The following is a 23499-nucleotide window of genomic DNA, read 5'->3' on the forward strand; positions in this document are numbered from 1 at the left end:
TGATTAACAGTCATGATGTTAAAAATACCCCACGATCTAGCACCAAAATCTCATTAGCCGTTCTCAGCCTGCACATACCCATCCAGGTACAGCTAGCCTTTGGGGGGGCATGTCAGTCATGGGGCTTGAACCCTGGGCCAGGGCGACCGGGGGTTTACCACTCCCCCGAGGCCAGGACTGTGCCCTGGGGCCTGGGCCCCCTGAGGGGAAAGGACTACATCCACGCTGGGGATAGAAGGCCCAGCCTGAGCCTGTGGTGAAGCTGGTGTGGGAGGACTCCTCCCGGCGGGATGCCAGGAGCCAGTTAGGCCAGGGTGGGCCTTTAGGGGAAGGAGGTGCCGGCCAGCCTTGGGGTGGGGCGGGCAGGGCCTGCTCCCCAGGTGAAGCCAAGCCACCGTGGATGGGGCTGGCAGCCCAGCCCTGCAGGGCAGCTTGCAGAAGGCCCTGAGGCTTGGGGGTTCCCGGGGTGATGGAAGACACCCTCTCCACACTCCACGCCAGATGGTGCGAAGAATGGGGTAGCAGAGACACAGCTCAGACACCGGCCCCGGTCCACGGTACCAGCAGCGCCGGCAGTGGAGGGAGCTGAGACCCCAACCAACACCGAGAGCCTCGGCAGTGACCACAGTTTATTCCAACAGCACCGCCACACTGCCCAGGGCTGGGCAGCAGCCTGGGCATGGCCAGAGAGCCCAGGGCAGGGGTGGAGGCCTGGACCCCCAGCCCCACGCCATCCCTGACACCCAGGTGGAGGTGTGCTGGGTGGAGAAGGTGGGGTACCTCAGGGAGCAGCCAGGCTTCCCAGAGGAGCAGGTGTCACCCATGACCCCCACAGACATTAGGTGTGCTCCTCCTGGCAGGCAGCTGGGGCCAGGTCCCGAGGGCACCACGGTCTTGGGGTCCTGGCAGGGCGCTGGCTGCAGACCTTACTCCTGTAGCTGCAGGAGGTGGCGGGGCTCGGAGGAGCGGCCGTGAGCCTCCTGCAGCTCCTGCAACACCCGCAGCAGCTGGGCCAGCGAGTCCTCAGGGACTGGAGACAAATGCAGCGGTGAGCAACTCGAGGTAGAGCAACTTGAGGGGAGCTCAGCCTGCCAAGCCGTCTGCTGGGAGCAGCCTACCTTCCTCGGGTCCTGCCTTTGGGTCCCTGCTCAGTTCCAGATGCTTCTTCCTGCAGGGAGAACACAGCAAGCTGGCACAGCCACCAGGCTGGTTGGGCGGGGAAGGTGGCCTGCGAGGCTGCGGGGTCTCCTGAGGCAGCCCTGGGTGTCTGGCCAGGCACGGGTGACGACTCACACCTGTAATCCTGGCTACTCTAGGAGGCTGAGGAGTGACAATGGAAGTTCCAGGCAGAAAAGGCCTTGAGACTCTTTTCTCCAGTGAACCAGCAAAAAGCCAGCAGATGTAGGGCTCAAGTGGAAGAGCACCCGAGATCAAGCCCCAGGATCACATGCACGCGCGCGTGCACACACACACACACAGAAGAAAGAGTAGTGCCCAGGCCTGCCTCCCCCGTCCCCACGCACCTCAGTGCAGCCTCCACACCCAGCAGGTGCTGGTAGATGCGCTGGGCCTCAAGGTCATGGTCGATAGGGTCGTTCCACTCCTGCAATGTCACCTGGGACCGGGTCTTGTCGCAGCCCCGATCTGGCCGCAGAGAGTGCAGAATTAACTGTGACCATCACACTTGCCCAGCTGCCTGGCCCTACAGATGGGCCTAGATGGGGTAGACACCTCAGGGGCCCCTGGTCCTGCCCAGGGAACCCCCCCACCAAGTTTCTGCACACTGCCTGCCTGCCTGGAAGATGCTGTGAAACATAAGATGGGTTGGACCTCAAGTTTGTGTGTGTGTGTGTGTGTGTGTGTGTGTGTGTGTGTGTGTGTGCTAGTCCTGGGGCTTGAACTCTGGGCCTAGATGCTTTTACCTGAGGCTAGAGCTCTACCACTAGAGCCAAGCTTCCAGCCAACCTTAGCCTCTCTTCAGCTTCAGTTTCTCCCCTGAGAAGTGGAGTGTGGGATCCTGTCTCGTGGGCCTTGGTGGGTCACAGCCAGAGGCTGCAGGTCAGGTTGCTCGGCCAGCAGCCCCTTGCAGAGGGGGAACCCCCCCCCCAACGCAGTGCTCCACCTGAAGCCGGAGCAGGGCCCACATGGGGGAAGGGGTTGGCATATCCTGTACCAGGCTCTGGGGACCAAGGCCCTGCTCTGCGAGGCAAGGAAGAACGCGAAGGGCTTTAAATTCTAGAACGTTCTTGTCCAACAGAGTCACTGTCCACTAGGGTATTTAATTAAGTAAGTGAAATTTGAAAAATAAAAATCCAGTTTTAATGTTAGCTGTACTAACATTTCCTTCCTGCCTTCCCTCCCTTCCTTTCACTGACTCCCAGCTGCACCTTTTCTTTTTCTTTCTATGTTTTAATACCAGGGTCTCCTGCAGCCCAGGGTATCCTAGAACTTGTGTTTCTCCTGCCTTGGTCCCCTGAGGGCTGGGACTGCAGATGTGAGCCACCACACACCTGCCTGCACCAGCCACATTTCAAATTTGCAAAAGCCACTTATGATGGAGGCTAGGGTGCTGGATAGTGTTGATATTCATCACTTACATCATCGTGGAGACTTCTAGAAGCTCCTTTCTGCCCTTCCTTTAAATGCTCAAGGCCCACAGCTCTGGTATCAGGCTGCCAATATGGGCGTCCACACCTGAGTTCTGGACCGGTCAACAACAATTCCTCAAGTGCATTTGTCAGAACGTGGGCTCTAGAAAAACCTTTTATCAAAGCAAGGGTTCCCCATGGCACCCTCAGGGTTCCCTCTCAAGTGAGTTTGAGAAACACTAAGTTAAATAGCTTTAAAAACAAGTCTGCAGGCCTCTCCAGAGTCTTCAGCCTATCCAGCCATGTGCATCACACACAGCCTATGGCCCCTTGGTCATGAAACCCTTCTGTGCCCAGCTCAGCCTGGCCAGGCAGGGCTCAGAACCCCTTTGCTCAGAGCGGTGCAGGGATCCTGCGTCTGCTCCCACCTGTCTTGTCCCTCTGGTGGCAGCAGCTCCACTTGTCCCCTCGGAAGATGCCGGGGTGGTAGGAGCCCAGCAGGCCTGTATTGTGGACGCTGGCCTTACGCAGCGCGGACAGCCACTGGTTCAGCTCATTCACACACTGCGGGGCCAGGCGGGGCCAGTCAGTCACTTCCTGTGGGAAGTCCTCCCAACGCCCCTCCTGTCCACCTTCAGTCCTGCCCAGGGTTCCTGCTCGGGTGCCCAGAGCTGGTCGAGCTGTGCTCCCAGACGCTCTGCCTGGAGCAACACATGCCGGCACACATTTGTGTACACACACACACCTTACACTGCAGGTAGGCCGTCTGGAGCCTGCCGGCGTCATCCGTGTAGATGACCTGCATGACGTGTGAGATGCCAAAGCTCTTCTCCTCCACCTTCTCTGCTGCCCGGATGTTGGCGAGCTTGATGAGGGTGATTTTCTGCGGAGGGCAGAGAAAGGGGCTGGAGCTAAGCCATTCCATGTCTAGTTTGCAGCCTTGGCCTTCCCATTCTCCACACCAGGGATGAGTTCAAACCCCAGGACTGGCACACACATGCACAAAGAACAGTGGCCAGCGCTAACCCTGGCCTGCCACCTTTCCAGGTTCTGTGGTCCCTGCTCACCGCAGCGTGGCCACACCTGGCAGGTGCCCATGCTTCTGGGGGCCTGCTCTAGGGGTGAGCTCAGCCAGGAGACCCCACAGACTGAGGTGGCCAAGCACCCAGCCCCAGGGCCTCCCAGAGCCAGGGAGTTGGGAGCTCTCCACTGAGGTCTTTGCACCTGGCTTCCTGGGCTCCTGCCTGGCCCAGGCCTGAGCCTGGCTCTTTCTGGCTCACTTTCAACTCCCCTTTGCTTTCCTCATCTCTGAGAGCCCTAGTGCCCGCCTCGAGGCCACCACTGGCTCTGTGGAGTACAAACAAGACAGAGGAGCGGATCCAGAGGGGTGGAATCCGTGGCTGGGGTGGTGCTCGGGCCTGTGGTCCCTGCCACAGGGGAGCGGGGAGCCGGTGCCTGTCCTGCCTGTTTCCTGGCCCGGAGGCCTGGGCCCTTCTTCACCCACCTTGGAGCTGGGTGTCTTGGCGAAGCTGAGGGCCTCGGTCGTGAGGGAGAAGTGGAGCTTCTTGAAGGAGGAGGATGTGAGGGGGCCTCTGCCCTTGGTCCTGAGGATGAAGAGCCGGCCCTCCTTCACCGGGGGCGCGTGCAAGCTCAACGTCTGCAGGTCCGGCTCCGGGGGCCCGGGAGCTGGGGAGGGAGGCGAGGCTGGGGGCGGGCCGGGGGCGGGGCCGAGGGGTGGGTGGGCGGGGCCAGGAGAGACACCAGCGGTGAGGGGCGGAGCCCAGGGCCCTAGAGAGGAGCGAATTGGGTGGGCAGGAGTGGGAGGGGCAGCGGTGGGTGGGGCTGCGCGCAGGGGGCGTGGCCAAGGAGCACTGGGCGGTGCCGGGTAGTGGGCGTGGCCGGGCGGCTGGGCGTGGCTAGCGGCCCCGAGGGCGGGGCCTGCGCGGAAGGCTCACCCTCCTCCTCGCCCACCAGCTTGGAGATGAAGTCCTTCAGCTGCGCCACGCCCTGGCGCACCGCGGGCTGTAGCGGTTCCATCCAAGCCTCTTTGGCTCTGGAGGCCGGAGCGTCCATGTTGCCCACGCTCTGGACAGCCTAGGGGTGAAAGCTGGTCAGGGGCCACCGCACCCCACTCCACTGGAGAACGAGACCCTGCCCACGGCCGGCCAGAGCAGCGCGGAGGGGAGGAGCGCCCGGGGTCGGCGGGCGTCCCAGGCCTCGGGGGCCCGGCTCTCACTGGGTGGACGGTTCCGGCCCCGCCAGGCCCTTCCCGGGCCGGGAGACGCGGCGCCCGCGCAGGCCGCACCTTGGCCAGCAGGAGCAGCGTGCGGCTGGTGCGCGCGTCGGCGTGCCGCTCCCGCAGGTGGAAGAGCTTGGGCGACAGGATGGCGGGGGAGAGGAAGCGCAGGCACAGGAAGCTGGTGACGGCGATGAACGGCACGTGCTGCAGGGTGCGGAGAGGAGAGCGGGGGGTGGGTGGGTGCTCCCGGCTCCCCGCCCGCACCCCTCCAACCCGGCCGCTCTGCAGGGGCCGCACCTGGTGCTGGGCGCCCGGGAAGCGCTCGCGCACGCGCCGGAACAGCTGGCGGAAGGTGGCGCGGAGCGGCGCGGGGCAGGCGCGGGTGGAGCCGCCGAGCGCGCGCAGCAGCGCCGCCAGGTGGGCGCGCAGCGTCTGCACGCTCTGCTCCAGCACCGCGGCCGCGCCCGGCGGCCGGTGCAGCCCGGAGCACCTGGGGGCGGGAAGGGGGCCGATCACGGGGGGCCGATCACGGGGCGCCGATCACGGGGGACCGATCACGGGGGGCCGATCACGGGACGCCGATCACGGGGGACCGATCACGGGGGGCCGATCACGGGCGCTCCCAGCGTGCCGTGCCTCGGGCCCGGGCGCGCCCGGCGGCCGGTGCAGCCCGGAGCACCTGGGGGCGGGAGGGGGGCCGATCACGGGGGGCCGATCACGGGGCGCCGATCACGGGGGGCCGATCACGGGGCGCCGATCACGGGGCGCCGATCACGGGGGGCCGATCACGGGGGACCGATCACGGGGGGCCGATCACGGGCGCTCCCAGCGTGCCGGGCCCCGGGCCCGGGCGCACAGCCGGGGGCGGGCGCCCGTGAACTCAGGCAGCGCGCGCGCAGACGGGCAGGAAACCACAGATCACCCCAGCCACGAGGAGCCGTGGCGAGGCGGGATTCCTCCTCCGATCTTACCCCACATCTTTAACCTCCACTTTGCTGGGGTCCAGCTCCACGTACTTCTTCTCCTCGAACACCCTGTCGATGATGGGCCCCAGGACGCTGTGCAGGTACTGCATCCCCGCCACCTGGGGGCCACCACCGCGGCACCGGTCACAGCGCCCACCCGCCGCAGGCCTCCCGGCCTCCGCCGCACCACCGTCGGCCTGCGGTCTCCACCCGCGCATTGCGCCGGCCAGTGCTGTACATTGCTTCTCTAGGCATGCATGCGTCAGCGGATGGATGGGTGGACGGATGCATGCATGTTGAACTCATGAAAGGGTAATGATAGATGTGTGGGCGAGGGTGAATTAGTGCATGGGAAAGAATGAATGAAAGAAGAACTCATGCATCCATGAATGAGTGCCGGTCTCAGCCTTTATGGGCCCTGGACACCAACAGAACCGGCTTCTCCGAGCCCTGGTGTCATCTAGGGGTGACATCTGGTGAGGGATTCCTCACCTTCAGGAAAGACTCCATGGACTTGGAGGCGAGAGAGTTGCTCCGGAACAGGGTATTGGCCTCACCTAGAAGGAGAGGCGCCAGTGGGCAGGGACCTCAGGGCTGGGACTCAGGCGACTGCCCGCCTGGCCCACCCCCAGCCCTCGCTCTTTCCCTGCTTCCTGGCTAGGAAGGCAGTGTGGGATGCCCTGTCCACACGGCTCGCTCCTCCCGGCCTCACTGGTGCGGCTCAGCTCCAGTTGGAAGAGCAGGTCCAGAAAGTCCTTGGCCAGCCCCTGGCCCAGGAAGAGCTTGAGCAGGCTGGTGGCCACTTCCTGGCGGCACTCTCTGCTTGTTGTCTCCTCAATGACTCGGATCAGCTGTCCTGGACCCTGAGGGAGGCAGGGGAGAGCGGTGCTGCCGGAAAAGGGGAGCCAGGACCCCCCATTCTGAGGCCCCCAGAGCATCTTGGACAGGGTGGCGGTGGGAAAGCCTGAGTAATGACCAGCTCTGGGACGCTAGTTTGCTGCAGAAAGGGGCTTAGTTTAGTTTCTGTTGGACACGCTGCCCTCCCACCCCGCAGAGTGGATTATCCCAGTCCATGGTCCCTCCCCCCCCCCCCCCCCCCCCCCCCCCGCGCTCTCACCTGGCTGCCCAGCTTCACCTCCTGGCACAGCAGCTGAACCAAGGGCTGGTAGAAGCTGGACGGAAGCACCGTCTCATCCCGCAGCCGCACCTCCAGCTGCAGGGAGCCCAGGTTGCCCCTGGAACAGGCAGCTGGTGACCACCCACCCCTGACCCAGGCCTCCCAAAGCCTCGACGTCCCCTGCCCTGCCCTGCCTGCAGCTGGCTGCCCCACCCCAGGGATGTTTTCTCTGCTGCAAATACTGTCCTGAAAATGCCATCCATCTTCAAAGCCCTCTGAACCCCAAGCCTGACCATGTGTGACCGGCACCCCAGCCTCGAACCCATGAACTCCCAGACAACAGTGCCTTCACACAAACCCCCGGCACTCACAACCCTGGCAGCAAAATGAGGCCCAGGCAATTAACTTGCCACAGCAGCTGTGAGCTACAAGATTCGCTGGTCTTGCTCACAGGGAGGGCTCTGGCCAACGTCTAGCATTCTCCATGGCCCCCACTGTCCTTTGTGTCATACACAGGTGTTTCCACATTCAAGTTCAAGGCCAGCCTAGACTATCCAATGAAACCCTTCCTAAAAAAAAAAAAAGCCCCATTGCTGTGACTCAAGTGGCAGAACACTAGCCTTGAGAAAGCCCAAGGACAGTGCTCAGGCCCTGAGTTCAAGCCCAAGACTGGCAAAAAAAGGGAAAAAAAAAAAGAGCCCCTATGGCTGGGAGTTTGGCCTAGTGGTAGAGTGCTTGCCCAGCATGCACGAAAACCCAGGTTCAATTCCTTGTTAATACAAACATAGATAAAACTGGAAATGGTGCTGTGGCTCAAGTGGTAGAGCTCTAGCCTGGAGAAAGCCCACAAACAGCATGCATGCCCTGAGTTCAAAGCCCAGGACTGGCACAAAAAAGGGGGGGGTGCAATGGCTCACACTTGTAATCGTAGTTACTCAGGAGGCTCAAAGCCATCTCGGGCAATACAAAGCCAAGAGACTCATCTCCAATTAATCACTAGGAAAAGGGAAGTAGGGCTGTGACTCAAGGGTAGGATGGTAGCCTTGAGTTTAAGAGCTCAGGGACAGTGCCCAGTCCAGAGTTAAGACCCATGACCCCTCCCCCCCAAAAAGTGGGGGGAGTGGAGAGTCTAGCCTAGTGGTAGAGTGCTTGCCTATAAGACTACCTACTTAGAAGGCTGAAATCTGAGGATCATGGTTCAAACCCAGTCTAGGCAGGGAAGTCTATGAGACATGTCTAATTAAGCAGCTAAAAAGCTAAAGGTAGTGTGCTAAAAGTAGTAGAGCACCAAGACGTGAAAGAAGGTCTGAGTTCAAGCCCCAGTACCCAGCTCACGCACGCACGCACGCATGCACGCACGCACGCACACACACACACACACAGCACTCCGAGATGCTTCTGTGGGAATACCTGGGCTTGCCACACATCCAGCCACCTACCCAGTAAATGACAGAGAAAGAGACTACAGACTTCTACAGGCAGGCAAAGCAGAATTACCCCATGGCACATGGGGGTGATGTCAACAGGCCATCCATCAAGTTTCTAGACTAAGCAAAATAAAAACCCACGACATCATACCCCGTTAGAAGATTTTTAGTATAAGTAAATATAAATATCTTCAATACTGTATGCCCATTCTTGTTTTCTTTTGCTTCTTGAAGTAGGACCTTACTAGATAGCCCAGGCTGGCCTCTAATGCATGATTCTCTATCTCAGCCTCCAAGTACTGGGATTACAGAAGGACACCACTAATCTGGTTTGAACTTGGGGCTTACACCTTGCTTGGTAGATAAGCACTTTACCGCTTGAGCCACGCCTGTAGTCTTTTTTGGTTAGTTTTTTTAGATAGAGACTTGTGATTTAACTCAGATTGACACTGCACCCCAGTCCTCCTAAGTGCCGGAGGTTGTAGGTATCGAAAGATTGACCCCTGTCTTATTTCCCCAGGTCAAGCAAACCAACAGGTGTGTGCTTAGCTGCTTGTCACAGGCGGGTCCTTCCCACCTGGGTCCCCAGGAGACGATGGCTCCTCATCCCCGAGGCAGCACTCCCCTCTGGGCCTGGCCCCGACAGCCCCCTTGGTCCGCAGCAGACCATAGCAGCCCACTTTTTATTCTCTGCCACGGGAAGGTCTGTGCCCCTCGCTGGCAATCCAGTCCTGGCCAGCTGACCAGCAAGTCGGGCCTGTCCTTTTCTGTTCTCCATTTAACACTGCTGCTGAAACCCGGAGGAAAAGCTCCAGGGGTAGCTGGGCCCCTCCACCCGCCTCCTGGCCGCCTCTCCTTGAGCCTCTTCACCTCTCTTCCCGAGGCCTTCTCCACAGGAGCACAGGGCTCTCTGAGCTTCCCGTGGGGTAAACAGCCACCTGACACGACCTTGTGGCCTTTACCTACGTAAGCCTTTCATGTCTCATGGACGCTCTCCCCACGGGGCTCGAGGTCCGCTGCGTAAAAGCAGAAAAGACCTTATTTTCCCGTATTCTCTCCCTCTCCCTTCCCTGGACTCCTCGCCTCCAGGCAGGAGGCTCTTTGCCATTTGATGACTGAACCCTCCCACCATCCCTGATCCGAACCCCAGGACTCCTTCCCTTCCCAGAGACTTCAGGAGTCTCTCTCTCTCTTGCTGACCCCTGACATCCGTTAATTAGGACCTTTGGGGACATCCCCTCCTAATTATTGGGATCCATCCATTTGCCTTCCCAACGCCCTGGGCATGTGGGAGCAGTGGACAGGCCACTCCACTCTCCAGATTGTCTCCTAGAGACCTCCTCCCCGCCTGCCTGAGGTGGAATCTTAAAGCTCTCAGGCTGACTGAAGGAAAACAGACTTGTTTGTCCCCTGAAATCTAGCCTCACTATTAGGTAAACAATGGCCACCATTGGCGTGAAATGGGATCCTTCAATTTTATTCTTCCTGATTTAAACAATTCTCCAGGGAAATGGCGAGAGGTCTGAAGTCCCCTCCACCCACGCCCTCCACCACCTCCACTCCAGAGACCCCCTCTGCTCATCCTGTTCTGTCCAGCAACTCCTTCTCCAACCTTGCTCCAGAGGTCCCCTGCTGCCCTCCTGCCCTGCTCACCAAGCCCTTCTCTGCGACAAGCCTCCCAGCCATTTCCTCTAGAAAGGGGACTTTCCTTGCCGGGCAGCCATCTCCACCTCCCCCTCCCTTCTCTCCCTCACAACCTCTAGACCAGAGATCATTTATCATACTCCACTTCCATTTCCGCGACAGCCTGTGTGCCCTTGGGAGTGAGATGGAGCAGAGTCCCGGGACCCCCTCTAGCTGCCCCCTGAAAGACTAGCCATCCTGGGCCAGCAGTTCCAGAGGCCCACGTCTTTTGCCCATCCTTCCTGTCATTGCATCCCTCCTCTCTGTAGCCGATCTGGATTCTCTAAGTGAACCCCGTCTGTCTGCTCCAAGCAAACTTCTGTTAACCTTCATCTTCTCTCTTCTTGTTTTTTTTTTCTCCACCCAAAAATCCATGAGGCTAGGGGCCAGGAGTACGGCCTAGGGTAGAGTGCTTGCCTAGCATACACAAAGCCTAGGTTCGATTCCTCAGTACCACATACACAGAAAAAGCTGGAAGTAGTGCTGTGGCTCAAGTGATAGAGCACCAGGCTTGAGAAAGCCCAAGAAAAGCAGAGGGGTTGATGTCACATTCTAAATGGATTCGTCCTAGAAGTAGGAGGTCAAAAGAAAACGGTAAATAAGCTTGCCCATCTAATGTCCATGCCTGTCTGCCTTCCCAACGGACAGGACCTTTCATTCTTGCCTTTGTCACCTGCTAGTTACAGAAACTGATCAGAGCCCCTCAGGGGTCCCTTAACCACTCCAGTCCAGCCCTAGCTTCTGACTGGTTGTGGCTCAAGCTCCAACTATGACTTTTCTGGCCTGTGCCCAGGGTGTTTCCTGGCATTCAGGTCAGCTGGCCCGGCCACCCTGTCAGCTTTCTGCCTGCCTCACCTTTTCAAGTTCCTCTTTAACAGGATACGGCCCTCATTCAGGCCACTAACTAGGAGGAAGCCAAGGCCATCCCATCACTGCCGGCGACCAGAGGCCTTGCTTACACTGCCCTGCCTGGCCCAGCGCAGCCCTGGACCCTCAACACCCAGTCCTGCTGATTCCTCCAGCACTCCGTGTCTACAGGAAGAAGCTAGAAAAGACCACAATGTCCCTCGACTTTTTATACTCCAGGGCTCCTTTTTTTTTGCCAGTCCTGGGCTTGAGCTCAGGGCCTGAGCACTGTCCTTAGGCTTTCTCAGGGCTAGAGCTCTACCACTTGAGCCTCAGCACCATTTCAGGCTTTTTCTACATATATGGTACTGAGGAATCGAGCCTGGGTCTTCGTGCATGCTAGGCAAGCATTCTACCACTAGACCAAACTCCTGGCCCCAGGGTTTCTCATTTTTTTTTTCTTTTCTTTTCTTTTTCTTTTGCCAGTCCTGGATTAAACTCAGGGTCTGAGCACTGTCCCTAAGCTTCTTAATGCTAAAGGCCACTTGAGCAATTGTGCCACTGCTGGCTTTTTCTGTTTGTGTGGTACGGAGGCATCAAACCCAGGGCTTTGTGCTTGCTAGGCAAGCACTCTATCGCTAAGCCGCATTCCCAGTCCACTCCAGGGTTTCAAATGATGGGAATGTGCTTTCATCTCAGAACTCCACATTGTTCCCCTCTCAGCCCAAACTTCTTTTTTTTTTTTTGGTAGATCATGGGGCTTGAACTCGGCCTGGGTGCTGTCCTTGAACTCTTCAGTTCAAGGCTACCCCCATACCCTTGAGCCAAGCCCCACTTCCCAGTTTTCTAGTGGTTCATTGGAGCTAAGAGCCCAAGGTTCTTTTGTGCTCAGGCTGGCATTGAACCTTGATCCTCAGATCTCAGCTCCCTGAGTAGCTGGGATGACAGGCGTGAGCCACCGTGCCGGCTTCCTTTTTTTTTTTTTTTTTTTTTGCCAGTCCTGGGGCTTGAACTCAGGGCCTGAGCACTGTCCTTGGCCACTTGTTGCTCAAGGTTAGCACTCTACAATTTGAGCCTCAGCACCACTCCCAGCTTTTTCTGTGTGTGTGGTTCTGGGGAATGGAGCTCAGGGCTTGGTGCATGCTAGGCAAGCACTCTACCACCAGGCCAAACTCCCGGCCCTCTGCCCATTCTTTTCACGTATCTAAAGGTAGAATAGGAAGGACTGACTCCCGCCTTATTCCCCCAGCTCAAGCAAAGCGCCAGGTGTGCGTTCACGTGCTTGCCTGCAGGCAGGCCATTCCGACCTTGGTCTACAGGAGACAATGGCCCATTTTTTATTTTCTGCTTCGTTGTCGTTAAGACCTATATAAGCCCATCCCCAAACCCAGTCCCACGCCAGGTTTGTGCCCCTCACTGGCGATAAGCCGTCCTAGCTGCTGACCATCGAGCCGGTCTATTCCTCTTCTGCCCTCCTCTATTTTCCTAACAGGTGTGAACATCATGCCCGGCCCTTGTGTAAAGGCAGTGGATACGAAACACTTGTTTTTACCACTGTAGTCCTAGCTAGTCAGGAGGCTGAGATTTGGGAATCGTGGTTTGAAGTCAGCCTGGGCAGGAAAGTCCATGACCCCCTGTCTCCAACTCACTAGCAAAAACAAACAAAGCTGGAAGCGGCACTGTGGCTCAAGGGGTAGTTCACTACCCTGAGCCAAAAAAGCTCAGGGACAGCACCCAGACCTGAGTTCAAGACTGGCACATACACATGAGCGTGCCTGCGTGCACACACACGCACACACACACACACACGCTTCACTCTCTGCAATTCCGTTTTCACAGGGTTACCACTTTTTCCTGACACCCCTATTCTCAGACACTCTTGGGAAGGGGGAAGCAGAGCTACATCTCTCAGAGACAGAAGCCATTATGAGAGAACGCGGAAGGCTTGTTCTGGAAACTGCAAGAAAACAGAACGCCTTGGAGGGCATGCTCTGGGCTATGGGAAAGGAGAGAAGGCCGACCTGACCTGGATGAGAAGGGTCCTGGCCTGGCGGGCAGGGGCTGAGGGAGACCTGGAGCTGCGTGCCCAGATCTCTTACCACTACCCACCCTGCCCACTACCCACAGCCAGTGTTGCGTCCTCAGCCTCTGCCCCGGGCAGCGCCCGCACTCACTCCACACACAGCCGCCGCCGTTTGGCCTGATGGGGCTGCAGCCGGAACCAGCCCTCTTCCTGCTGGGCCACACACAGACTGTGGACATCGACCACCACCTGAGGGCAGAGCGGACAGGGCGGGACACCGGGTCTCTTCCGGGCAGCTGGTGCTGCCTTGGCGGGCACCTATGGCGTGGGGGGTGGGAATGCTGCTTACTTTGCCTAGAAAGTCATTGCGGCTGACCAGGTCCCAGTCCCAGACCTCCACACACACGGCCCCCGCGGCCCCGTCCTGCAGCGCAAACTCAAATGTCTCGTTCCAGCGCGGGTAGCGGGATTTCTTCACGACCTGAGCAGAAAGGGGCAGGCTGGGACGGCGTCGTGACTCCAGAACCTGAGTGTACTGCCGAAAAGACGGAAAGAGGGGCACTGCGTGCTCCCCGGGACAAAGCTACCCCAAGCTCCGCAGGAGCAGAAACACAATTAAATCAAAGCAATCTCCTGTGCCTGGAGTGGCAGACACGCTAAACAGCTCATGCCTGCACTCGTACGAGGCTGAGATCTGAAGATGGAGGTTCAAAGCCCCCTTGGGCAGGGAAGTCCATGAGACTTCAATTATTTCCAATTATCGGTATCCAGTGAGATACCGATAATTGGAAATTATCTGCAGGAAGAAATGTAGCAAGGGAGGCACGGGGGAGGGGGAGAACCCAAACCTCCCTGTCCTCTCCTGTTGAGCCTCCTGTCCCTTCCCCGGCCCTCTGTCCTCCTCACCGAGGTCTCCTGTGTCTGACCCTTGTAGCTCACTCGAACAAAAGGGTCAGATGTGCCATTCCAGTCCTTTGGGGCCAAGTCCCTGGTGACAGGATGGAGACATTAGATTGTCACCCCACGTGTCCCCCTCCCCCAGCCAGCTGGACTGGAAAGGCCTGGATTCTCCAGTGCCCCAAACTGGCTGAGTGGACAGCTCTTCCCCTCTCTCCACAACCATCAGCACCAGCTAGGCTGTGACGGTGAGGGCTACTTTCTCCAAACAGGCAGCCACACTGGATCCAGCAGGCAGACCAGCCAGGACCACCCTGGCCACGCCCCCAGGAACCCGGCCACCTCCCTCTCTCTGCTTCCGAGGCAGCCATGCTCCTGGCTCATGATGGGGTGGTAATCCTAGCTACTCAAGAGGCTGAGATCTGAGGATCATGGCTTGAAGCCACCCCAGGCAGAAAAATTCCCAGCTATCCGCTCAAAAACCAGAAATGAAAACAAAACCAAACAAAAACAGAATCGGAACTGTGGCACCAAGTGGTAGAGCACCAGCCCTGAGCAAAAGAGCTCAGAGGCAGCGCACAGGCCCTGAGTTCAAGCCCCACAACTGACTAAAATAACTCATGAATTAAACCATACGAGACGCTGGGCAGGCATTGCTGGCTCACTTCTGTAATCTTAGCTGCTCAAGAAGCCGAGATCTGAGTCAAAGCATGCTGGGCCAGGAAAGTCTGTGAGGCTATTATTTCTAATTAACCAGAATAAAGCCAGACGGAGAGGTTTGGCTCAAGTGGTAAAAGCATCAGCTTTGAGCAAAAAAGAAAACACAAAAACCTAACTAAGGGACAGTATCTAGGCCCTGAGTTCAAGTACCAGAACCAGCACACACACAAAACAAAACAAAAAAACCTGCTGGGGGGGGGGTGTGGCCTAGTGGCAGAGCCCTTGCCCAGAGAACAGACCCTGGGTTCCGTCCCTGGCACAGAATCACAATCCACCAAACAACGCCTGCTAGATGGAAAGCCTAGGTTTGGCCTTGAGATTCTCCCTAGAATGATAAGGAGATGTTTTCCTCCCCTGGGGTAACAGAGGTTTCCTTCGGGGAGCTCCAGACCGGATATACCTGTCTCCTAGCCACTGAGACTTGCTTAAGAGGCCAGGGGCCCCAAGTCCCCAACTGTCCAAGAGCAGAGGGCTCTGGGGATTCTAGAAGGCGGGCACGCCCTACCCCCGTGAGTGGGAATGGGGACCTGGAAGAAATGGCAGTAAGCTGTACACGCGGGGGGGGGGGGCGCAGAAGCTGGTGGCCAGGGAGGGAGGGAGTGTGTATGTGTGTGTGTGGGGGGGGGAGGTTGGCTGTGCCCATATCCTGCCACTTCCCATCAGCCCAGCCCCAGGGAAGAAAATAAAGGCGTGTACAGGATGTCCAACCCCTCACTGAAGGAGACTCCTTCCTCCCAGACTGGATGCTCCTGCAGCCCTGGCCTGTGGTGATGGTTGGCCAAGGGACTGTGAGTGGCCAGGCCGTGGCCCCAGGAGCAGGCAAGGGGTGGGGGTGGGGCTGGGGAAGCTCCAGGACAGGACTGAGTCAGCAGGGAAGGCGCCTCTCGTGGAGTGGAGGGTGTGACTCACACTCAGACCCAGAGAGCAGTGGGACTTATGGCTAAAAATACCCCGGGGTAGGGAGTGGTCCTATGACAGGTGACTCAGGCCCACAGAGCCAGAAAGGCCACTGTCCCCCTGGAAGCAACCCCCCCATTTTCTCATTTCTCATGTGATAGAAAAGACACACATGCACACACACACACACACACACACACAGAGCCATGGTCAACCCAGGGCAAGCACAGCCCTGGCATGGGCGGGGGCTGTGTGAGCAGTTTAGGGTCCCCTTCACCCCCACTCTATGACGCTGGACCGGAAGACCCTCAGCCCGTCCTTTCCCTCCCCCCTCATCCTGAGCCTCACACACTTGCAAGGCAGAGGCCCAGGGCAGCCAGGGCATCGATCCTTCCCCGGTAGCTGGGAGGATGGGCGGGTGCTGCCATGCCCAGCCACTGCTGGAGATGGCATCAAGCGCTCCTAGAGCTCGCCATCCTCTTTCCTGCCTGGGCTCTCTTGGAGCTGAGGTTCACAGCGGCATTGCGCCTGGCCCTCTGGAGAGCAGGCCTAGGTGGGGGAGCCCTGGGCTCTCCTGTTTCGCGGGGTGCAGGGCCACTCCCCACTCCTTACCTGGCCTCCAGGACGGAGCAGCGCAGGCGGCGGCCGCGGGCCCCAGGCTCCACCTCCAGCCGCAGGTGGAGCTCACCCTGGACCTCCTCGTCGGGGTGGACCTCCGTCAGGTGGACCCAGCCGCTGAACCCTGCGGGGCGGGGGCTCAGCCAGGCCTGGCCCCTCCACCACTCCCCCAGCCACTGCCCCCGTGGAACACGGAACCTTCTGGAGTGCTTGTGAAGGAAGGGCAGCTGCTACTTTGGTGGCAGAGGAAACTGAGGCAAGCAGTTCAGCAACATCAGTTTGGGTTTTTTTTGGTAGGTGGTGGGACCTGAACTCTGGGCCCGGGCGCTGTCCCTGAGCTCTTCAGCTCAAGGCTACCGCCCTACCCCTTGAGCCACAGCGCCACTTCCAATTTTCTGGTGGTTAATTGGAGATAAGAGTCTCATGAATTTTAGTGCCCGGGCTGGCTTTGAACCTTGATCCTCAGATCTCAGCCTCCTGAGTAGCTGGGATGACAGGCGTGAGCCACCACACCCAGCTAGCTAGACTGGAGTTGAGTCAGTGACTGGCCCGTGCCCTCTCTACGGTCACTCACCAGGGGCCAGCCTTCTATCCTCAGTTCCTCCACGTGAAAATAAAACAGTGACTCCTCTGAGCACCAGGAGGGCTGGGGCCTGGCAGTCTAAGGCCTCATGAGTCAGAGCCATACACCACCCTCTCCTGCCCCCTTCCCTCCCCTCCCCCTGCCTCACAGACAGGAGCAGGTGTGCGGAGCTGAGAGGGTCACAGAGCCTCAGGTGGCAGAGCCTGCGGCACCCAAGGGCTCTCAGCCTGAGCCTTGGAACAGCCCAGAGAAGGCAAGTCCTTCCCCAAACCACACAGCGGGGTGTGGGGAGTCAGCTCCACATTTAGGACAGGCTGGCACTGGGGTGCAGAAGGGCCCCATGGTGTACAGGAGCTGACCGGGAGAGAGCCCTGTCCTCTGCCTGCCCCATCCTCTGGTTCCCATCATGAGTTGCCCTTTGCCCCAGGAAAGGCACTCTGGTGATCAGTCTGGGGGTGCGGGGATGGTCAGAGGCCTTGGCAGCCTGGCTGAGAGGAAGAGGCTTCCTGGAGCTCAGTCAGGACCTCTGAGCCCCCAGGAAAGGCCTGGAGGAGGGGGCAGCCAGTGGAGCTGGGGGAGGAGGCTGGAGGAGGGCGGCAGGTGCCAGGGCGGGCATCTTACCCTTGGGGTGAGAGGCCAGAGTCTCCCTTGTCAGGCAGACCTTGCCGATCACGTCGTCCCGGCTAGGGGTGGACATGGCAGTCAGAGCTCGTCCCTGGAGACCTAGTAACCCCTCCGCACAAGCTCAGGGTCCCCCGTGGGAACGCAGTCACTTGTCTGGCAGAGGTGAACCCAAGACCCTCCTGTAGGCCTTGGGCACAAGCCATCTCAACACCCTGATCTGAGTTCAGTTCTTCACGACCGTTTCTGAGCTCACACTCCCATACACGGACCCGAGCCCTCAGGACACCCCTCTCCCCCCACCAGGCCGCAAAGAATGGCCAGCAGTCCCCAGTGGCCTGGGCAGGGGAGTGGCAGCCGGTCCCTGCAGGCACAGCAGCAGAGCAGGACACACACACGCACGCACGCGCACGCACGCACACGCACACGCACACGCACCTGAGTGCGTCCTCATCCAGGACCTCAAAGGCCACGGTGTGAAAGGTGGGGGGCACGTGCACTTGATAGTCCTCGCCCCAGAAGGGGCACAGGGTCTTCCAGACGGTGGCTGTCCTGCAGGAGAGGACACTCGGTGCCCGTCCAGGCTGCCCCCACTGTGCCATGTAGGGCTGTAACCCTGGGCAAGTTCTTTAGTCTGACCTCGACTGTCAGTGGGGTTTAAAGATACAGCATCCAACTCACTGTAATGAATTCGATGGGCTGGGTGCTGTGACTGTCCCCTGTCATCTCCCAGGGATGGGAAGGTGGCTTCGATGAACAGAGCCAGGTGAGAGGCCCTCGACTGGCTGCCTGGCTGCCAATAGCTAATCTCCTCCTTGGCCCTCAGTTAAGGTCAATAATAATCAGAGGGACCAACTACAGGTGGTTCTTGCCCGGCAACAGCTGGTGTATTGGGGATTTCAGGGCCTCTCCGCCCATCTTCTGGCCAAGCCCAAGCCTGGGGGAGGGAGCCCCGCCCACCCAGGGCCTGGACTTGGACTTGGGAGGTGAAGCCCCGCCCACCCCGGGCCTGGGCTGGGGCAGGTACCTGATGATGGGCTCATTGTCCACCTTCACGATGCAGTAGGGGTCACTGCTGCCGGTGCTGTGAGGCAGAAAGGGCAGGGGCGGGCCTTTATGGGCAGTGCCTTTAGTGCCCGCCCCAGCCACAGACCCCAGGAAAAAACCTTAGCAGCCGAGGTTCCATCCTGAGCAAGACCCCAAAGTCACCACTGAGGGGGGAAGTGTGACCCTGCCCTCACGCAGGACGGGACAGTGAGGGCAAGGCTGGCCCCGGGGAGGGTGGGTGTCAGGAGACATTCCACACCCGCTGTGGGGATGCCTCCGAGTTCCTCTCACTCTGCCCCTGCCCCTGCCCTGCCCACAGCACTTCTAAAACAGTCTTGGGGCCCCAGTGCCAGTCACACAGGTCTGTGGGCCTCAGGAGACTGAGATCTGAAGGTCAGGGTTTGAAGCCAGCCCTGGCAGGAGAGCAAGTGAGACTCTTTATCTCCAGTTAACAACCAAAAAGCTGGAAGTGGAGCTGTGGCTCAAGTGGTAGCATCCCAGCTACGAGCAGGTAGTTCAGGGATGGTGCCTGAGTGCTGAGTTCGAGTCCCAGTACTGGCACAAATTAAAAATAGGATGGTTTTGGTAACTGCGTCCCATGTGGTATGCTCCTCTACCCCTGTGCGCTCCTCCAGCCTCCAGTGCAACTCACTGCCTGGCAGCTCCCTGCCTGCTCCAAGTCACTCCCCATGAGAGACAGAGACGAAAGGGCTCGCCAGGGATCCCGCTGTCCCCACAGCCTTCTCCATCCCAGGCCCAGACCTCACTCCACCACTGGCCTCCCTCACACCCAGCCAGGGCCTGGCACCCGACGGGGTCCCTGTGAGCATTCAACGAACTGATGAGCACATGAGAGAATGAGTGAATGACACTCCCTGAGCTCCCAGGCCTCTGGAAAAGGAGAGGGGGGGCTAGGCAAGCACAAGACAAGAGGCTAAGAGGGTGGCAGGGGTGTGGACTGGATCAGAGGGGGGGGTGGACTGTCTCTGGTGCCAGGCTTCCGCAAAAAGGAAGTTTACTTGTTGAAGAGTGGGGAATTCCGCTTTCTACTTCCCAATTCTCTGCTGGGCTCCCAGCAGAGAAGGCCACCCAAACGTCTGCCACAGCCACCTGGGCACCCGTGACGCGGTGTGATCGTGGCTTACAGGGTGGCTGGGTCCCTGAGCGACATCAGAGGGCCCGGAGGAGCCCAGGACATCCTTCACGCTCTGCGATCAACACCAGCTCTGTGAACACGCCAGCTCGCAGCTGCCAGCCCAAGCCCAGGGCACACAGGCCCTGAGCAATCAAGGCTCTGCGCCCCGGTGCTGGGCTGGGCTGCCAGCCTCGGGCGTGGAACCTGTATTTGTACAGTGAGCTCAGAGGATGCAGAAGAGGTTAGTGCCAGCCGAGGTGGCTGGGCACCTCCCTGGGCTCTGCTTCTCCAAGGGGTTCCTTCTACCCTGCCATGCAACTTGCTCTGGGGGCTCCCCCAGCCAGAAACCTTCATCCCTCAAAGCCAGGCATCACCCACGGCTCAGCTCCCACTGCAGCTCCACCAGCCCATGAATGGTGGGGTCGGCAGCCAGGTCTGGCGGGTAAAGATCGGAGGCAGAAACAGACACAAGCACGCAGGGAAGCCACGGCGAGGACACTGACCAGAGTGGGGGGGGGGACAGTGTCAAGAGGAGGAGAGGCCAGGTGTAAACACCGGGTGAGGGCTTGGGGCATGCCAGCTGCCGCGCCACTCCAGCCTGGTGAGGGACGAAGGGGTCCCCTCCCCTCTCACCACGTCACCACCCTCCCAGTCTTTTTGGCTTTAGTTCTTTTTTTTCAGGTAGGGTCTGCAGTTTTTACCCAGGACTGGATCGGACCTTGATCTTCCTACCTCTGCCTCCTGTAAGGCAGGGATTACAAGCCTGAGCCCCAGAGCCCGGCCCCCTCTCCCCGCCAGAAGACTGTGTGTGCCTGGTCTGGTTACTTTGTGGGCCTCTATATTTAGGGCCTTGGCAGTTTCTAGGCTGTGGAAGAGGAAAGAGAGGGCAAACCCCAAAATAGCCTTGGGCCTGTCCCCAGGGCTACTGGATGTGGGAACTGGGGTCATTGGTCACTGCGGGACTCAGCTTTTTGCCCAGCTGACCAGTGTAGGGAGGGATGGAGATAGTGAGAGGCAGGCAGGCTCTGAGCACTGCTGGTGACTCAGTACCCCGAAAGAGGACTAAAACCACCCCGGTGGACATGGTGGGCTGGCAGGGGCAGACAGGCATGAAGAGCCCCTCCTCAGGGCCGTCCCATGGGAGGGCTGTGAGGACAGATGGCACGTGTGCAAGCCATGTCTGCAGGAGGTGCTGCTCAGGGCCCAAATCTCGCTGGGGAGACAAGGTGAGGGGGGCTCCGCATCACCCCAGCCTTGGCCACATCCCGTGGCCCCCAAATGCCTCCTGGCATTGCAGCCAGATGCTGTACACAGGACCCCCGAAGCCGTCCTGCCGGCCCTAACACAAGTGGGCTGCAGCGGGCACAGTGGGTCTCAGTCCTGACTTCTCTGCCCACCCACTCTGTGGCTCAGCACATGCCTTGCACAGCTCTAGCCTCAGTCTCCCCATAGGTCAACTCGCGTCTACCTAACATAGCTTGTGAGAGATACACCGCCAAGGTCCTTGATCCTTATTCTTCTGTACTTGCCACCAGTCTCTCAGGGCAAGGCCAAGGCTAAGGCCAAGACCATGATTCATGGTGCTGGCCCTGAACCGCTGCTACCCAAGGGCTTCCTCCAGCTGACCACGCTATTGGAGGGCAAGAATGGGAGCCAAGAGCCTTGCCCAAGGGCACCAGGAAAAACCCTGGAGAGGAAAAGACGCTTGACAAGGGTAGTAAAGGATGAAGAGAAGTTTTCCAGGGGACTCAGGGACTGCAGAACTGCAGAGGTCCTTGGCATGCACAGGCAGAGGTGGGGCTTCGAAGGGTGACTTCGATGTGACAGTTTTGAGCTGGGCTCAAGACAGCTGGCAGGTTGAAGCAGTGTACCCCCGTCATGCTGGGACAGGCAGGCGAGAAGAGGAAATGGGAGAACAAGCAAATGCGGGGGAGAGGGGGCAGAGTGAGGACAGAGATCTCAGGGACAGAACCCACAGGACTGGGTGGCCCCTCTCCCTCAGGAATGGAGGCCCCCGGGCCGTGCAGAGGGCAGGGATCTGGGTCTTTGGCTTCCAAGGTGGGGCACAGCCCTTGAGCACACTCGCCCCGTGAGCCTGGAGGCAGGCACTTAGGGCCAGCTGCTGCAGGCGTGTGGAGGGAGGCGACAGACACCAGGACTGCTCCTCCCAGCCAGCCACCAGCCCGCGGAGGCCAGGATGACCCAGTTACCAGTGTTGGGTGGGGGTGAGGGCGGGTGGGGGTGGGGGCTGCTGTAGAGGAAGGGCCTGGGGGCTGAGCCCCCTTTTCAGAGCTCCCTTTCTTCCTAAGGGAGAGACGGTATTCCCTGCTGCTGCCCCAGTTCCTCCAGTGTTCAGAAACCCACCTGGAGATGCTCCCCCCATCGTTGCCATGGTAACTGCTGAGCTGGGCTCCTCCCGCCCAGAGGGCCTTGAACTGGAACGCTGGGGGCTGAGCGTTCTGGGAAGCTCAGAGAGGCCCTGAGAATGATGGCTCCGGACGCCCTGGCACCCCCGACCCCTCTTACCTCCCCTACTCCCATCCCCACGTCTGGTAGGCCTGCACAGGGGTCTCTGCTCCCCACCCCTCCTCCAGACAACCAGGGGCCCCGGCTTCACGCCTCCGCCTCTCCTGTTGGTGGGGTTTCCAGACCCCCCCCCCGATTAGAGTGAGACAAGGGGTCTCTGCAAGCTCCCCAAATCTGGCCAGGGAGCAAAGAAATCCCCCAAAGAAGTCGCCACCTGTTGGGCACCCTGGACTGGAGCCTTCCCAGCCCTTTCTCCTGTGTAGTTTGGGGCAACCTTGCGGGGTGAGGCGGAGGACGAGGGGGCCGCGCTGGCAAAGCGCTCATCCCGGGCGCCCGCGCCCCACCTCCCCGCGCCCCACCTCCCCGCGCCCCACCTCCCTGCGCCCCACTCCTCCGAGCCCGCCCAGTCCCTGGCTGCCCGCGGCCCCAGCGTGTTTCCGAGGCACCCCCGGGGCACCGGGGAGCCGCTCCGTTTCCAGGGCACCCGCCCCTCGCCGCCACAGCCCGGGCGGCTCCTCGGAGCCCGGCCCCGCTCCCGGGTCCCCAAGCCAGCGCCCCGCACACCACACCCCCTCCTCCTCCCCGGCCCTCCCGACCCCTTCTCCTTTACCCCGACCCCCTCCCGGCCCTCCAGGCCACCCCGGTCCCGGGCAGCGGCGGGGCCCGGCGAGGGGGCGGCGCCCCTCCGGGAAAGTTGGGGCGTCCTCCCGGCCGCGCTCACATGTCCTTGGCGGGCAGGTTCTTCCCCTCGACGATGCGGATGGACAGCGAGCTGCGCTGGGCCATGGCGGGCCGGCGGCCGGCGGCGGGGCGGGGGCCGGTCGGGGTCCGGGAGCGGGCGGCCTGGCGCGCGCGGCGGCGGAGCCCGGAGCCCGGAGCGGGGCGCAGGGACCCGAGCGCGGCCGAGGCCCTCGCCAGCCCCGCCCCGTGGGCGGAGCATCCCGCGCAACGACCAATCGGCGGCTGGGGCGCCCGCGGTGGGCGGGAACGTCCCGAGGCGGAGCGCTCATTGGCCTGGGAGAGCGGGGGGCGGGGCCTGCCTTGTGGGGAATGGGGGACCCTGGCCTGTGGGGAAGCTCCCTAGTCCTTGGCTCATGGGGTCCTCTGTCCTAGCTCTCCCAGCAGGAGGACCCCCCCCACCACAACCTGTTCCCCAAGTACTTCTGCCTCTGCTCTTGCCCTGCAACTGAGGGGCCTGTCCGGCTGTGCCCCACCTGACCCCAAGCTCTCTGGACTGAGCCACAGTCATTAAACATGGCCCCTTCTACATACAGCCCCCCACAAACAGCTCCGTGAGCTCTGTGTCCAGCTCCCCAGTCAAGATCTAGAATGTTCCACCCCCCATGGGGCATCCCTGGCCCAGTGAATCTTCACCACTCCACCCCCGTCTTCACACCATCCAGTCCCCTCTCCTGCTTTTGGCTGTTCATGAATGGAACCACACAGTGTGTGCAGTAATTCCTGGCACTCCCGATGTTACCTACAGCCACGCCGCGGGAGCTGGTGGCCCACGCCTGTAATCCTGGCTACTCAAGAGGCTGAGAGCTGAGGATCTAGGTTTGAAGTC

At 60.0% G+C, this 23499-nt stretch overlaps 1 protein-coding gene across 1 annotated transcript; it reads right to left on the reverse strand.

Moving 5' to 3' along the window:
* Positions 1-574: 574 nt before the first annotated feature.
* Positions 575-22793, reverse strand: Rasa4b (RAS p21 protein activator 4B). Its single transcript, XM_090324335.1, has 21 exons — positions 22654-22793; positions 18252-18308; positions 17663-17776; positions 17225-17286; positions 16015-16144; positions 13795-13876; positions 13238-13369; positions 13040-13137; positions 6910-7027; positions 6505-6655; positions 6285-6349; positions 5799-5911; positions 5125-5317; positions 4894-5031; positions 4544-4682; positions 4093-4274; positions 3334-3471; positions 3017-3152; positions 1524-1644; positions 1119-1168; positions 575-1030 (listed from the first exon to the last, which is right to left on the reverse strand). Exons 1-21 carry the CDS (start codon positions 22716-22718, stop codon positions 927-929), a joined length of 2388 nt encoding a protein of 795 aa, XP_090180461.1. The 5' UTR covers positions 22719-22793; the 3' UTR covers positions 575-926.
* Between the last annotated feature and the right edge of the window lie 706 nt (positions 22794-23499).

The sequence above is a fragment of the Megascapheus bottae genome, chromosome 34 (genome assembly GCF_031878675.1).
Source record: "Megascapheus bottae isolate mThoBot1 chromosome 34, mThoBot2.hap1, whole genome shotgun sequence".
In the NCBI taxonomy this organism is placed as follows: domain Eukaryota; kingdom Metazoa; phylum Chordata; class Mammalia; order Rodentia; family Geomyidae; genus Megascapheus; species Megascapheus bottae.